Source organism: Lissotriton vulgaris, chromosome 11, assembly GCF_964263255.1.
Source record: "Lissotriton vulgaris chromosome 11, aLisVul1.2, whole genome shotgun sequence".
In the NCBI taxonomy this organism is placed as follows: Eukaryota; Metazoa; Chordata; class Amphibia; order Caudata; family Salamandridae; genus Lissotriton; species Lissotriton vulgaris.
The window spans coordinates 916,232,774-916,248,793 of NC_141699.1; the positions used below are offsets into that span (position 1 = coordinate 916,232,774).

General features: G+C 43.7%; 1 protein-coding gene across 2 annotated transcripts in view; it reads right to left on the reverse strand.

Annotated features, from left to right (window-relative positions):
- LOC147683684 (G2/mitotic-specific cyclin-B3-like) overlaps window positions 1–16,020 on the reverse strand; it is a 332,394-nt gene that overhangs the window by 87,244 nt on the left and 229,130 nt on the right. For both annotated transcript variants that reach the window (XM_086944888.1, XM_086944887.1), the window contains exon 11: window positions 14,001–14,131. In XM_086944888.1, coding sequence (XP_086801014.1) covers window positions 14,001–14,131 — 131 coding nt within the window. The remainder of the gene's footprint in view (window positions 1–14,000; window positions 14,132–16,020) is intronic.

Below are 16,020 nucleotides of genomic sequence, written 5' to 3' on the forward strand. Positions count from 1 at the left end.
CCATATCGCTTCTCGGCATTGTCACTCAGCTCTGGTTTTAGTCTTAAGCATTAAAGAAAACTAAAGGCCCCAGTGTAACATCACTTTGAAATGAAAGGCGTATATATTTGCACCTCGGAGGGAAAGAGAGGCCCAAATAGGTGTGGTAGTGGACATGACACCCTTGATGAATGGGCGACTATGAGGACATGTCCCTCACTCCTTCCATGTTGCACAAGATCCTTGAAATTCAGGGTCTCAAGATAAAGTGCGTAATGCGAAAGGGCGAGCCAGACCTTTGCATGCAATGTATGTCGCATGTTGTATAATGTCTAGACTGAATTAGAGTGAGGCTGGTGGACATTTCAAAATTACATCACACTAGAGCATTTCGCTTACTTAGTCCAATGAAATCCCCGGACCCATGGTTGGGTATTACGGTTGCCTAACTGTGGCGCAGTGGTACAAGGCAACATGGCCATTTATCTACAACTCACGCCTCTGCTTTGCTCATAAGCAGGGTTAGTTTTTGACTTCACATCTTGCCTTGCCCAACGGCACACAGTTCTCTTGAGAGAACTAGCAACACTTTGCCCCAAGGGAAAGTAGCACATATTCATGGCTTCCTTTGATTTGTCCAAGGGATAGGGGGCGTGGCTGGCCGTGCAGCGAAATGGCCGCTTTCTAGGCGAGCTCCGCCGGCCGGGACGAAGATCCTAAATTAATCCTGTAACAGTGTGGCTAACATTGTGCTAGACTGCCCTTTCCTGGCGGGGGAATCCTCGGGGCACACAGCGACACCAGCACCATGACGATAGGAGGAAATACACTGGAGCGGTGTGGGGCTGCGATTTGGGGGGGCCGCGAGGCAGAGGGAAGTACTGGCGAGGCGCCAGGCTGTACACTAAGTCAAGCCTGGGGACGCTGTGGCCTACACGGGGGAAAAAAAACTAAAACGGACAGACCTGTGTGGCTGTAGCGGACGCCCTGCGATGCGGAGATCTGGGCTGGAGGTATCGGAAAGAGTCCCAGGAACATCGTGGCGGTAAGGCAGATAGCTGTAATTATACGCCGCAAATCCTGCAGTTTTGGAGCTGCAGCAGCCGCCATTTTGAGCTATGCACTGATATATGCTGACTGTGATCGACTGCTCATGGTGAGGCATTACGCACCCTTGCACAGCGGGTGGATGGGAGAGCGCTGACGGCTCTGTGGGGCTGGACAATTTCGGAAAGGAAAAAAGAAAAAAGAAAAAAAAAGGGGGGGACAAAAAAAATAAATACATTGGGAGCTGAATGTGGAGGGGAGCGATGGAAAGAGCTGCAAAAACGGACCCAGGTGAATCAGATTGAGTGGAGCCCAGAAATTAGGAGTACTGCCTGTGATGAGAGTGGCTACTGTGCAGGAGTGAACGAACTACATGAGGTGCTGTGGTCCAGAGAGCAAGCCAGGAGGTGAAAACTGACTTGTGCTGGGAACTTTCCAGTCGATAGGGTAAATTTGGCATTCACCAGCCACAAGAGGCAGACGCCGGACCTCAGTGAGAGCTGGAGACAGAAGTAATATTACTATCTGGGTCTCTTGTGAATTGCACAAAGGTCTGTGCTCAGGATATGCTGTGGGTGAACCGGCCCCTGTGATCTAAAACCCCCCTGCAGTGGACTCCCAACGAGCTTTGGTTCAGAGAGGTGAAGAGGTGCCTTCATTTGCTCAAGAGACATTCCGCATCAAACATCCTGGTGGTGCGATGAGTGCTGTGGCCGGCGCGTGAGATATCTGAAGAGTACTGCCACTTGCTCACTGCCAACTCCCATATTGTCCCAGCAGGTCAGGAGAAGAAGTCATAAGAAGTGCTAACCTGCATAAGTGGGAGGAGCTGAGGAGGACTTCTTCATGTGCGGGACTGATTGAACTACAGAACAAGTGAGAATTGGGAGAATAACGAGCAGCGGCTGAAGCTGTATGCAGTAACCTTACGCACACGTGTGGCCCTGTGTGCTTTTGATCTTCTGGTGGTGTGTGGTGCCGCTAAGCGTTGAAATGGGGAAAACTGATGCCAAGCAACCAAAAATCACGTTTGAAAACAGGCATGCAGTCAAACAGACAGACACTAATATTGGGGAACAGGAACCCCTGAAAAAATAAGTCACCTCTGATGAGGAGGGCGGGGGGAGGGAGATCTGTAAGTAAGTAAATTTTATTATGCTTGAATAATCAAAACCTTGCATATAACACATGAACAATAAAATTGAGATTACGATAAATGAAGAATTTACAAAACTAAAATAACTACACAAAAAAATACATTGCTTCCTGTTGAATCATACGTGCTAAAATCAATTGTGCAATTAATACTCAGTCTGTGAAAAGTCAGTTTGATAAAGTTTATCACTTTAAACTGATGGGAAGCACCTGCGCAGCATGAGACAACTGCCTGATGTCCCTGCTTGTAGTTCGCAATACCAATTTGGGAAGCCATAAGGTAGCTTTACTGGGCAAGATCTTGAAGAGCCAGGGCCGTTAAGCGGATCTGGTCATCAATGACAACTGAGGATACATTTTTCAGCCTTTTTCCTGTTAGTTTGAAGAATTTTACAAGACGTCAATTAAGCTGTACTAAAGTTGGATTAAAGCACAGCATCACCCCCTGTCTGCAGGACCTAACGCCATGCAGATTAAAGAATGGTTTCAGCAAGGAGATCTGTATGTCCTTAAAGTTCTTGCAGATACATATAATGTGAATAAGAGTCTCCGTACCGCAGGTGCACAGACGGCAAGACTGATCGCCTCCCTTTCTTTCCCAAGGCGGTAGAAATGGATTAATCAGGCCAACTCCGAGCTGAAGTCTTAAGAACTTTTCCTTGGTGGCAATCTTTGTATGTGCCATAAGGAAGGGTTGGAGTTTAAGGACATCATAATTATTGAGCACAGCCAAACCGTGAGCACGTTTGGACAATCTATTCTTGTCCTCTATTGATATTTATCTTGTTGTCTTTCTTACTAGTTTTTTTAAACTCCAAGTGGCCGATTGAGATGTTTCAGGCGTCTGTCAAGCCTAGGGTTTTAATGGATTCTTGGCGGTACATGTAAGCTGGCAATTTTATGGTGCGATGCAGCTCTACCCAGAGATGATTATTTAAGGACCCTATTTCAGCAGCTCTAATTTTGTGCCAGCTTTTTATGGAGGCTCCCTTTCTTTCTAATGCCCGTTTTTGAAGGCCAAATTACAGCCTAATTTGTGCTGGTGAAACTTAATTGGGAAGGTGGAAAATTGCTCTATAGGAGGATACCATTATGCTGTCAAGAGTTGCAGCACCTCTACCGGTCATAGATTCACTTCTGTAGGTGATTGTAGGTTTCAATTTGGCTCGGAGGACTTTTGGAAAAGGGTCGAGAGTTAGGTCCGGAAGCAACTTCTTCAGAGGTTTCAGCGCTAGAAAGGTCGTGACTCCCTTCCTTCGCAAGGATTCCAGCTGCGGCTTAAATGAGTTGTGATCCAACAACACGCCCAAGTACTTATAGATTGTTGCTTGGTCTAGATGTTTGCTGGCCAGATACCAACTAGGATTTGCCTTCTTGTGATGGTTTACTGCCATGGTTTTGGTTTTTCATAAATTTATATTTAGGCCATTCTGTTGCGAGTATTGTGAGTCACATCTAGGAGGCGCTGAAGTCCGATAGGGGTCCGGCTGATCAGGACCATATCATCGCATATAACAGATTTTTTAGTGTTAAGCCGCCTAATTTCGGAGCGTGGGAAGAGCAGCTGTTGAGCTTGTCTGGTAGATCCACCAGGAAAAGACTGAATAACAGCGGGGCCAAAACGCATCCTTGCTTTAGACACTTTGTTGTAGTAATTTTGGTTGAAAGATGGGTTCCTGCACCTAACTTAATTCTTACCCACGTATTAGTATGCAGTTTAATGAGTTGGTCTAAAAGGAGTGCTGGTATGCACCATCTGTCCAGCTTATGCCAGAGCTTCTTACGATCAACGTGATCAAAGGCCACTGAATAGTCTATGAAGCAGAGGTATAGAGGATATTTGCCCTGCTTTGCAGCATCCATAAGCATAGTTATAGCCATAATGTTAGTGGTGGTGCCGTGCCCTTGGCGGAAACCTGTTTGAGTTATGGGTATGATGTTCGCAGAGGACCAGCTAGCCAGATCTTTTAAGATGATGCCCGCATAGTATTTGGCCTCAGTGTCTATGAGGGCTATCAATCGATAATTATTTGGAGCAGTCCTTGACCCCTACTTATGTATTGGGCTAATGATTGAGCCTCTCCATGACTCTCGAAATACAGAGGTTCTTAAAGCGTCTCCTATCACTGGGGCTAGTGCTTTGCTCCAAGATTCAGGGTCCTGTTGGTACAGCATTGGAGGTATGCAGTTTGGGCCAGGTGCACCCGCCCTTCTGCCTCTTGCTATTTGTTTCCTTATTGCCAAAGCCAGGGGGTCATTTTGCTCATCTAATACACAAAATTGATTGTACTGATCTGGTTGCAGTGCTATCTCCTGCTGCATGGGCTCTAATTGTATGCTGTCACAATTATTTGGATGCTGATGGATTACTACTGCCCCTATTGATTTGTCGGCATGGACGTTTCCAGGATTAACCAGAGGGGTGACCAGGACTGGTTCAAGGTCATTAAAGTGTTAAGATAGATAATCAGCCCAGGTTGCCTCTAATGTTGGAGTCTATGCCTTGGTGATTAGGACGCTGCAGTTTGTTTACTGATACCCAGAATTTAGCACTATTTCGCAGTTTTGCGTCATAAAGAAGTTGTGCCCATAGTACGTTTTCCTTTGCTCTTTTGTTCACCCATCTCCGCTGTTAAAGCGATGTCCTTAGTTCCCGGAGGGTGCCTTGCAGGCGCCGGTTGTTTGGAAATTTCTGTTGTTGCTTTAACGTTTGGTTTATAGATTGCTTTAATTTTTTTATAAGCAGGGCTCTTTCCAGCTTTGATAGTGGTTGCTGGAGCTTTCCTCTGACTCGGGCCTTGCCTCTGTGCAAATTTACTTTTAAAGATATAACCGTCTAACCAACTTCCCACGGGCAGCTCCAAATTTGCTCCTACCTGGTTGAATAGATCTTAGATGATGATGTTGGTATTTCATCTATGTTACTAGAGTTAGACCGTATTCTTTTAAGATTACTGTTCTCGTCCTGCCCAAGTGGTCGTCTAATTTTTGGTTGATTGCATGTTGTTGTTGGAAGAAACAGGTCTTGCTGATCTTAAAAGTTGCAATTTTATTGAACAGAGTCAATATAGTATAGTCTAGATGAGTTGATGCTATGGTCGAATGATACGTTGCAACTGGGGGGATATGCTCCTTAAACCGGCCTTTTAAAGTTCTCATATCTAGGTGCTCCAAATCCTGGAGCAAGATCTTCAATGTTCTTGAGGCCTTTCTGGTCTCCAATTTCCCAAGCATCCGAAAGGACCTGTGTTATATCATCGGCCTGGGTGTACCCCAGAAGCTGCATGTTGAAATCTCCCGCCAGGATAAGTTCTGTTGTCTCCTCATCCATTATTCTCTTCAGCTCCATTATCAATATGTACATAGACGTTCATTATTATTATGTCCTTGTTGAGCTGGTTAATCTTAAGTGTAACTTTTACGGCTTGAATACAGCTTGGAGATAAGTGTGTTGTGATAGGAAGAAAGTCCCCAATTTCGGTTATTGACGCTAGGAACAGTAACCACCCTGAGCGATGGCCATAGTCAGATTTCTTGATTGCAGGTAGTGAGTAGGAGGTATAGCCTTGCAGATCATATGGCTTATCTTCCCAGGTTTCCTGAAGTAAAATCATATCAAAATTTATCAGATAGTCTAGAATCTCCTGGTCGCTCATTTCAGAAGCCAAGCCATTAATGTTCCAGATACAAATTGACGTGCCATATTTCGATGTATAAGTTGGCTGTGCTGCAGACTTCTGTTGTCAATTTAGTCGTGCAGATGTTATTATTCGTTGGGTTCCTGTCCAGTTATCAGTTGTTGAAGGATGAATTGGAAGAGGTCGATCTTGAGTTGGTAATACTGAAATTGTCTGATTTGCTACAGTAGTGATGCCTGGTGTTCTGCTCCTTGCTCCTTTTAGAACCGAGAAGGTAGTCTGTTGTAGGTTGCTGGCTTCTTTTCTAAGAAAAGTAGTCGGATGTAGTGGCTTTGATTTCAAAGTTATTACCCAATTTTGAAATCTATTTCTTTCCCGCAAGATTCTGCCTGCAACCTCTGGGGTTTGCCATCTTGTTTTGGTCACTTCAGACCTCTGGCTGTTGGGTTGCATAAATTCGACTGATAGTAAGTCTGATGTATCAATGTTGGCTAAAGACGCAATGGAATGTCAGAGCCGTAGAACATTCCCTCTGTTTAACGTGTCCTCACACCCCCGTGTTTCATATTGAGGGATGAAAATTAGGGTATCAGTCTCTTCTTCCTTTATTGTGTCCTTTGTTTGAAGCATTGTGACTTCACTGGTCATTGCTGTGCAAGTAGATGTTTCACGATGGTGGCAGTGTGGGGCAGTGCTATTATGTAGTGTATGTACGAGAGCCCCTTGATGTAGAGGATTAACTTTATCTCTTCCTTGGTTGTAACTCTTGTGGGAAGATATAGGTTGACCAGAGGAGGACCAAGCTTAGTCTTGCTCACAATTTTTACTTAAGAACAATAAAGGTTCGACACAGATGTCCCGTGAGGCTAGACATTTCAAATCTATTACTTGTGGATCCTCAGCAGATGCCTTCCTGTCTAAAGTAGTTATGAATGACTCTTGGCTTAGATTGGTGCTTGCCTGTTTGGTGCCTTGGGTAAAAGGGCTAAGAAGGGGAATGTTATTAGACGGTTTCCTGGATAAATCATTGTCTACTTCAAGATGGGCGCTGGCACCGACTGAGAGGCTGGAAGAACTATACTGTATTTCTATGAGGTTGGGTCTTTCATTCGCCGGGTCCTTTGTCTCAGAGGCCGGCGCTGCAGCTGCTGAGTCTGGAATATCCTCTCTTATTCGGTCCTTTAAGGCTAGAGCCGGCTGAAGATGAATAGCCGGATACCAAACCTGTGTAGTTGGTGTCTTTTTCCTGCCTTTCCTTTTTTGCTTGCGGCCTGTCTTTAGTGAGATATAATTTCCGTTTTGTGGTCCGGTTTTAGAGACTTGCAAGGGAGCACTTCCTCCTATTGGGTGCAAGGGAGCACTTCCTCCTATTGGGTTATCACTGCTTAGCAGTGATGGCCCTGTCAATTGCGGGTCCAGTGTTGTATTATCTACCGTCATTTTATCCTTGCTAGCAGTATTCAAGGTTATAGCTGTTTGTTTCAGGGCAATTAGTAGGTCTCCCAAAATTGTCGGGAGCATTAGCAGTTTGTCCACAATTGGAGCACAGGAACATTCTTGTTGCACAGGCAATGTGTTGAAGGCCGCTTCTAGCCCTCTCCTTATTAGGGCATTCAGATCGGCTAACTTCCTTTCAGTCCCAGAGGTGAAATCAGCTAGTGTTTGCAGAACTGAGTTGAAGGTCCAGTTTGTGGGACTGGTATGGTAAAGCCGCAGTTGAATATTGTATAGTACTTAGTATTGATTCCCATATCAGGTTTTTATTACTATAGTCAATATTGATTCTATCTGTCTGTACTGTTTTTGGAATGGTGTTCTGGTCCTGATTATAAAAAGCAACTAAGTCCTCCCATTCTTGGGTAGCTAAAAAGGACAAATCTCTATTGGAAGGGGATAAATCTTCTTTGGAGAGCGATTGTCCATTCCCTATATGCGGTTTTCCATAGAGTTTGTCCATTGGCGACAGGCCTGCCTGAGACGCTAGTGCTGCTGCGTCTAGGTTAATAGTTGCCAAAAGTTGACGAGGGGAAGTTTTTAAGTATGGTTCTTGGTCGTTTAGTCTTTGTTCAATATCCATTTGTGGTGAGGGTATTAGAAATTCCTCGATTGGAGTTGTCGCAGCTGCAGAAGGAGCTCCATGAGAATGCCGAGAATCTGGCAGATCTGAACCTAACATTAAGCCCTCCTGCCGCTGCGGTATTGTAGTTGTTAGAACTGATAAATTCATTGAGTTCTCAAGTACAGGCCTGCACAAATGAGGATGCGGAGTAAAGTTTGAAGAGGTACTTAAGCTGTCCAGTGATGTGTTTTGTAAGGAGGTAACCTGCTCTGTGTTGTTATCCGTCTGGTGGGCGGATTGATATTTCAGTTGTTCACTGTTATATTCCTAGTTTGTGCAGAGCTCGTTGTATTGTTGACTGCTTGCATTGCGTCGACTGTTGCACCATGTGTTTGTTCATGATTAACTTGGAGAAAGGTCTCGTCACAACTGGAAGACTTCTTGGCATTATTTCCAGTGGTTGCTTGATCCCTGTTAGAGTGAATCAATGCTGCAATATCCTTTATTATTATTAGAGGTTGTTTTTGATCGAGGCTGTGTGTTGCTAAAGGTAGAAGAGGCGATTGGAGCCCCTCTATGGTCCCGCTTTTGGAGAATATTGCTGAGCCTGGATCTTTCAAAAAGGAGAATTTTGAGTACATCTTGGGCTGGAAGGAGTACTGGCTTTTCCTTAATAGAGACACGTCTGATCTAATTATGTCCTGATCTTCTGGATCCAACCTTACATTAACTGCTTTATCCTTTGGTCCGGCCGCGACATTAAAGAGGAACTCCCTTCCTGGAATGAAAAAGCGTGGTTGATTGCGGTGTTTGGAAGCAGACTACTGCAGGGACTAAAGGATGCTTTGGCCATCATGGTTTCTTGGGGTTCTTCGACCTTTCCACGTTTTGTTTTATGGCTATCTGGACCAAGATCCCGTAAGGTAGTGTCACTGGGCCGTCTCGGTCCTTCATTTTTCTATTTGGTGCCTTTATTTTGTAATTGTTGCATTGATTTCGTTGGTGCTTTTCTTACGACGCGATCTCAATTCCCTGGTCTCGGTTCGTGCCTCCTGCTTATCTCCTGCTTGCAAACTCTTACCCGCATATCGATGCCTCGCCACTCGCTGCTCTCTGCCAGCTGCCAGGTGGAAGGGGGTGAGAAGTAAAAAGCGGTCCTTGCCTCCTTGTTCGCACCTCCGCTGCTCGGTACACTCTGTTCTCCTCCGCTTTCCTCTCCTCTCCGAACACGCCTGGAGCCCTCTGATCAACTTGGTCTATTCACTGAAGAATTTGCGACTCTTGTCGCGCTGAAGAATGCCTCGCAGCCACTACAAGAGTTCTGCAGCTCCTTTAAAAAAAGACTCTGCTCGCCGCCTACCAAGAATTGCTCTCCAGGGGAAGCAAGCCTCTCCAGGGAGCCCCGTGCCACGACACAACCTGCAGCCTCGGGAGCGCTCAGCAAGCAGACGTGCGTCTGCTGCTGTGTAGAACAAACTTTTCTGATCGGCGGTTTCTGCCGCACTAAGCAGATTTTCGCGGGTACAACCACGCCGGGCGCCACCGCAAACCTTAGTGATATACTTCTAATACTCCTAATATACTCCTTTGCCACAAGTGGTTTCCGAAAAAGCTTCTCCCACCACTCAAAACAAAGCCTTTGCGGCTCAGACTGCACCAAATGGCACTGCCGCGGCGCAGACAATCCGGTCGCCTCACCTCTGTCTGTTCGAAGGAGGGCCGGGAGTGGCCAGATGGGGGTCCAGTTGTAGGCCGATTCGGTCCCGGCCCACTGTCTGTGGCTTCGGTGGCAGTTTCAATGTTTCGGCGCATCTGCAGTGCTCCGCTCACAGCCGCTCGCACTCCTTGCAGACTCGCCGAGATCTCTGTTGCTGTAAATGCGTACAAGCTTACGCAACATTGATACCAAACTGGACACTTTGGCTACACAACTAGAAAGAGTCATAAAGCAGGTGACGACACATGAAACCAGACTAGATGGCCTGGAGAATAGAGCCACTGAATTTCATGAATTCCAGACTGAAACGAAGGAACAACTTTTACACATGGATAAGCTCCTGGGAGTAATCAGACTAAAAATGATGACTTGGATGCGAGGTCTCGAAGGAACGACCTCCGAATCACAGGTATTCCGGAGACCACAGCGATGTCGAAAATAGAAATATTCGTAACAGACCTCCTACATGAGCTCTTTGACCCTCACCTATTTGTTGTAGAAAGGGCACACAGGTCTCTTGGTCCGAAGCCGCCGGTGGGGGGCCTTCCCTGACCCATACTTGCCAAACTATTGAATTACCAAGACCGGGACCTAATATTGCGATTGGCAAGGGAAAAAGGCAAGATTACTCACAAAGGGAACACTATTTCATTTTACCCGGACTTCACCCCGATGGTGCAGGCGGCGAGAAAAGAATTGCTACCTGCCAAGCAACTCCTACAACAGGCGTATATACCGTACTCTTTGATATATCCAGCTAAACTCAAAGTTTCACATGATGGAACTATGCACTATTTTACTGATGCCAAATCTGCCCTTAAATTTGCAAAGCATATTGGTGGTAAAGCGGCTAAGGGGCGGTACAATTGTCTGATGATCGACTTCGTGACAATGATTAATGTGCGGATGGTTTACTCATTGGAAAATATGTTTTGTTGCGGGGGCTGTGCTGTGATTCTTCAGATCTGCTCACACTGGATACGAGGGCTATGTTTAGATGTGCCTGGGAGAGAGGGTACACGTGATTTGGTTATTGCAAAAACAATACCCAGCACATACCAGCTAATCCCGGCCACCCTGTGCAAGCAGGGGAGTCAGCCGGTTTCGCTTCGCCTCCCCGGGAAATTTCCCTGTACTTTGTTACACGACGTGTTTTGGTACTGGGGGGAGGGATAATATACAACCTAATTGGGGGGTTGGAGTGGGTGTTGGGAGGGCATGGGGAGTTCACTGGTTAAAGTTATGCCAATATGCACCTGTTGAGCTACATGTACGGTTCTTGTGGTATATATATAGAATGTCTGGCTCAGGCGTGAGATGGTTGCGATGTTGTGACATGGACACCCGCGTGAACGCATAAAATATCCTAACTTGGAATGTCAGGGGACTGAATGACTGGAGGAAGTCCACACTGGTACATGCCTATTTAACAAGACACAATATAGATATTGCTTGCTAAAGAAAGGAATGGATTGAAGAGTAGATACTCTTATGTGGACCCAGAGGGCCGCTTTGTCATTTTAACTGGGCGACTGGGCAGAGGTGAGGTGACTTTGGCAGCAGTATATGGCCCAAATGTTGACTCCCTGGATTGTTTTGTACTGTCTGGTCAAAAATAAAAGCGCAGGGCAGTCAAACTGTGATATGGGGTGGAGACTTTAATGCTGTTTTAGATGACACAATTGATCGGCACGGTTCAGCACGCACTCTAAACCCCCAAGCTGGTGCTACCCTGAAAGGTATTATATCTGATGGTGACTTATTGGACGTTTGGTGGTTGTGTCATCCAACACTTAGAGAAGGGACTTGCATATCCAGCCATCATGCAGCTTGGTCCCGATTAGACTTTTGGTTAGTGTACCGGTACGTGGCTACTTGGACAACAGAAGTGTCACACCTGGCACGCTCCCTGTCAGACCATGCTCCCTGCCTGCTCTGGGTGTCCTTACCTAGGGTACCTCAACGTGCATTCACCTGGCGACTGCCTCCTCATGCATTGTTAGATGAGGCATTTAAGGAGGAGATCTGATATAGTAGAATATTTAGAACTAAACTCAGGATCAGTAGACGCTGAAGCCACGTTATGGGAGGAGGTCAAGGTGGTACTTAGGAGGAAATGCATAGCAAGACAAGCAGGTGTCCTAAAGGCTATTAGGGGAACACTGGCGGCAATAGAGACACAGATAAAAGAACTAGAGGGGCAGTTTTTTGACAAGGCAGACAAAGTCACAGCTGGGCTTTTAAAATCAAAACTACTGGAATTTGAGGACGAAGCATGTAGGGAAGTAAAATTCCTGGGGAAATATGCAGAAGCGAGACGTTATGAGAGGGAGATAGGCCAGGCCGTACTTTAGCGGGTATGCTAAGCCAGGCCAAAAGTGCTACCTATGTGCATGAGGTTAAGGGCGCAAATGGAGATATCATCCAGGGCCAAACTGAAGTGTTGGAGGAATTTTACGCATTTTATTCTTCCCTGTATACAACCGGGGGACCAGTCCTGAAAACATGCAGGACATCCTAGACTCTATAGCCCTGGTATGGTTTAACGACAATCACAGGAAATATATGGATCTCCCCATAATGGTGGTAAATGTTGCACATTTGATACGGAGCTTGCCCCAGAATAAAGCCCCGGGACCGGATGGTCTCAAAACTGCTTTTTATAAGGCGTATGTGGAGGAGCTCAGAAAAAAAAGGGATATGGGCGAGGGATTGAAATGATAACAAAAAATTATGGAAAAACAGTTAGCATGGTTTCCAAAGTTACCCAAAAATGATTTCTGCAGAGAAATCTAATGTGTGGTTAGGAAAAGGTCTTCTATTGTTCCAACGACAGAAAAATAACGGCTTCTTCTTGCAGCTGGCAGGGAAACTGGCAGGGAAACTTTGATTTAACATTTATGCAAAACAGTAAATCTGGAATCCAGACAAACCTATGTGCCAGTGCTCCGAGGTTTTCCTCAATGCAATGATTATCAATGAATTTCCTTTTCCTTTTGCCACCAAGTCCTCCTTTGGCATTTAACAAAATATGGCTGAGAAAAGCTTTGGCGTGAATAGGCCCTTTCTCAAATCCCATGTCAACCTTCTATTGCCTTCTTCAGACTAGTAGATTTAAAGATATGCCAGCACGTTCTCTTTTCATTAGCCTAAGAAATCATGCTTGATATTGGAGGTCTGCTAGTGAGACTCCTTTGAAAAGAACTAGATGTGATCAGCTTTAATCAGTCAGACATCCCAAGTAAGGCACCTGGGTCACAATTCCTTCACTTTTCTCATAGTGTTTTTCATTTGAAGCATCAGGCATGCTTCAAAAGATAGAATATAGAGGAGGTGAACAAAGATTCTCCAAGTTAAGTTTTCCAAGATGTGATAAGGGCCAAGACGAAAAAATAGCACTTAATTGGGTCAAATCAATTGGATTATATGCAGAATACGCCATGTTTTTAGAGTGTCAAAGTTAAATTAAAAACATTTCTTATCTCAAGTCTGGTCACAGACGTGAACACGTCAAGCCAAATTTAATTTTGATATACAATTGTTTTAACTGTGTTTATCAAACATAAAAATCACACAAAAGGAGAGATACCTTGTTTTAAGGGTATAGTGTGTGCATCAGAGGAGGTCCGAGGCGCAGCTTGTACTGAAGCATTCAGAATCTACCCCTTGGTAGTGCCCAGTATACCTTGTGCTAGTCTGATTGAATATACTGTTATCACCCTTGTAAATCAATGTGTTATTAAAAAACTAAAATCATATTTAATGTTGTAATGTCATTCATTTGGATGAAGATAACACTAGATTTTCCTAAATATAATTCAGATCTACTTTACCAGGATAAGTAGCATCTTGTAAATAAATTCTAGTAACACATGTTTAATCCTATTCAACATAGCTCATGGTACCATAGCACAATCGACAGTGTTCAAGAAACAAATTAGACAACAGCGACGTGGTGAACAAATAATAGCCCATCAGCACACAAGTGGGATATATCATTAATCCCTGACCTCCCCGACCTCCCCAATGATCCCCCAATATTTGCGCCATGGCCCCCAAATCTTTTTCCTTTTCTAGATGCAACCCATGCTCTTATATATAGTGTCTTCAGAGACCGAACTATTTAAATTGCTCTTGAAAGCTTTGTCACATTTAATGTAATGTAAATTATGCATAATGTAAATGTCTAGGTATAAACAACTTTAGTGCACATAAACATGAATATCAAATTAGCAGAAAACGTGAAGCATTTAAACATACTTCACTTGTAAAGTTAATGATACCTGCCCACAGGGGCTGACAAAAATTAACAAGCAGTATTGTATAAACTTGCGGAAAACCTTTTTTCAGTTATTTTGTACATGTATTTGACAAAATATTGAACAACTTCATATTTGGAGCTTACCTGTCACTATATTTATTATAAACGGTCCTCTGTGTTTCATGAGGCCTTTCAGAAATCAGACTATTTAACTTCTTAACCAAAGGTAGAATCTCTGTTTCTTGGTAACCAGTATAGTAGGTAAGTAGTGGGGTCTAGTAGGAAAAAAGAAAAATGCCATAAAAAGTCAACCTAATGCACATGACCTGGGGTGGATGAGGTGTTGCATGGTCAGAAAATCACCATAAAACATTTTTGGGGCATTGTGTGAAAACAATGGTTAAAAACCAGCAATTGAAATAATTAATACATAGATTGAATGAGTTTCCTTAACCTGTGAATTGCTATTAGTTCAGTTAGTACATATATTTTGAATCAACTAATTTAAAAAAGGCACAGCCTGAGTTTGTACACCCATTGGGACAGATTTAATCTAGAGAAACATTCAGACATGTTAGATGTCAATTGTCATTCTGATCCTAGACACTATCAAGCAAGGTTTAGAAAGTTGTTATCTTTGACAAACATACAGAGCAATCAGAAAGAATTCTGGATTGTCAGCGGATACTAGGAAATTTGTTGGACATTAAAGATTATGAGGTGCTGTATGAACACTCCACATGCATTTTCTCAAGCAACATGCTCAGGTACTAGCACTCAAGTAAATGCACTATTGAGGCTTCCTTGTGTAATTACCCCAACATTCTTCAGACCAATAATACAATTAATCTTAACTACTTTGTCACAATACATAATCCTTTCATTGTTGAACATTCTTGGTGCATTCAGCTTGATTAAATCATTGGTGCATTCAGCTTGATTAGATCATGGGCTATCAGCGAGGAGTTTTCCAACTAAGGCAGGTGATGGATTTATGTGCAAAGAAGGCATTTGCCATTTCTAAATAAAAAATGATTAATCCTTGCTTGTTTAACATCATCTTTAAAGCATCTTCTAAACCCACTGAAGCATTTAACCGTAACTTGAATGGTCATCGTGGATAAACTAGTGGGTCTAGCAAAAAGTAGCCTAGTTACTTCTCAGCCAATGAATAATGTGTATCAGTGGAAGTATTTAACAATTTAATTGCCTTATCTTAAGTAACATGAGCTTTTGACAAGGATCTAGTATTTTCAACAGCATCCATTTCAGTTTCTTCAAGCACACAGGCACTGCCTTTGTGTGCAATATATTGCAGCTGTTTATGGCACACAAGTTACATATCAACTCACACAGTAGCTATTTTGGATGTCTAAAGTTTAGAAGTTATTGATGGCTTCCAGAATTGGTTAAAGTCTGATATGAACCTCAATAAAGGTTGATTGCCAGTGTTTTGAAGAATTCTGTTTGGCTCTGCTAAGTCTTTTTTTTCTAGTAGACAAATATTTGGTTTGATTTCCTCTGATTGGATATCGCCCAGTTGAACAAAACCTTCCTCGCTGTTCTAGGCTTTCCCAACACACATAGGGCCAGCAAATACACATATTCAAGTTCTTAGCATAAATAATTCTTACAACTGAGTTTAAATCCAAATCTAACATTTCTCCACAAAATATCCATTGCCATTACACTTGAGATTCAGACTAATAATTTACCTCCACCCAAAACCAAATTATGTCAACGCATTCAAATAAAATAGGAAATGGAAGCAAAATCTGTGTAGTATCTTGAACCCAGCTAAACTGGCTGGCCCTCCTAGCCTATAAGAGGCCACTGTTAAACTAAAATATGTAAATATTAGAATGATCATTTTTCTGGTTCTCCACAGCAAAGGAGGATGTTCACAGCAATAAAACCACACTTAGTTTAAACTTTAACGTCTTTTGGCCCAAAAACACAGGTATGTCATTTTGAACACGTGGGGGTACATACCTGAATTATGCTTAAAAGAGAGAGTCAATATGCCAAGCCAGCCCATAATATTGCTGGAATCTTTGGATCTAAAAATATTTCTAACAAAGGCTTTGAAGTGTTTTGGACCTCCGACCCAAAGAAATCCGGGGTCAATGGAAATACATATATTGAGCTGTGGAGTTTAAAATCA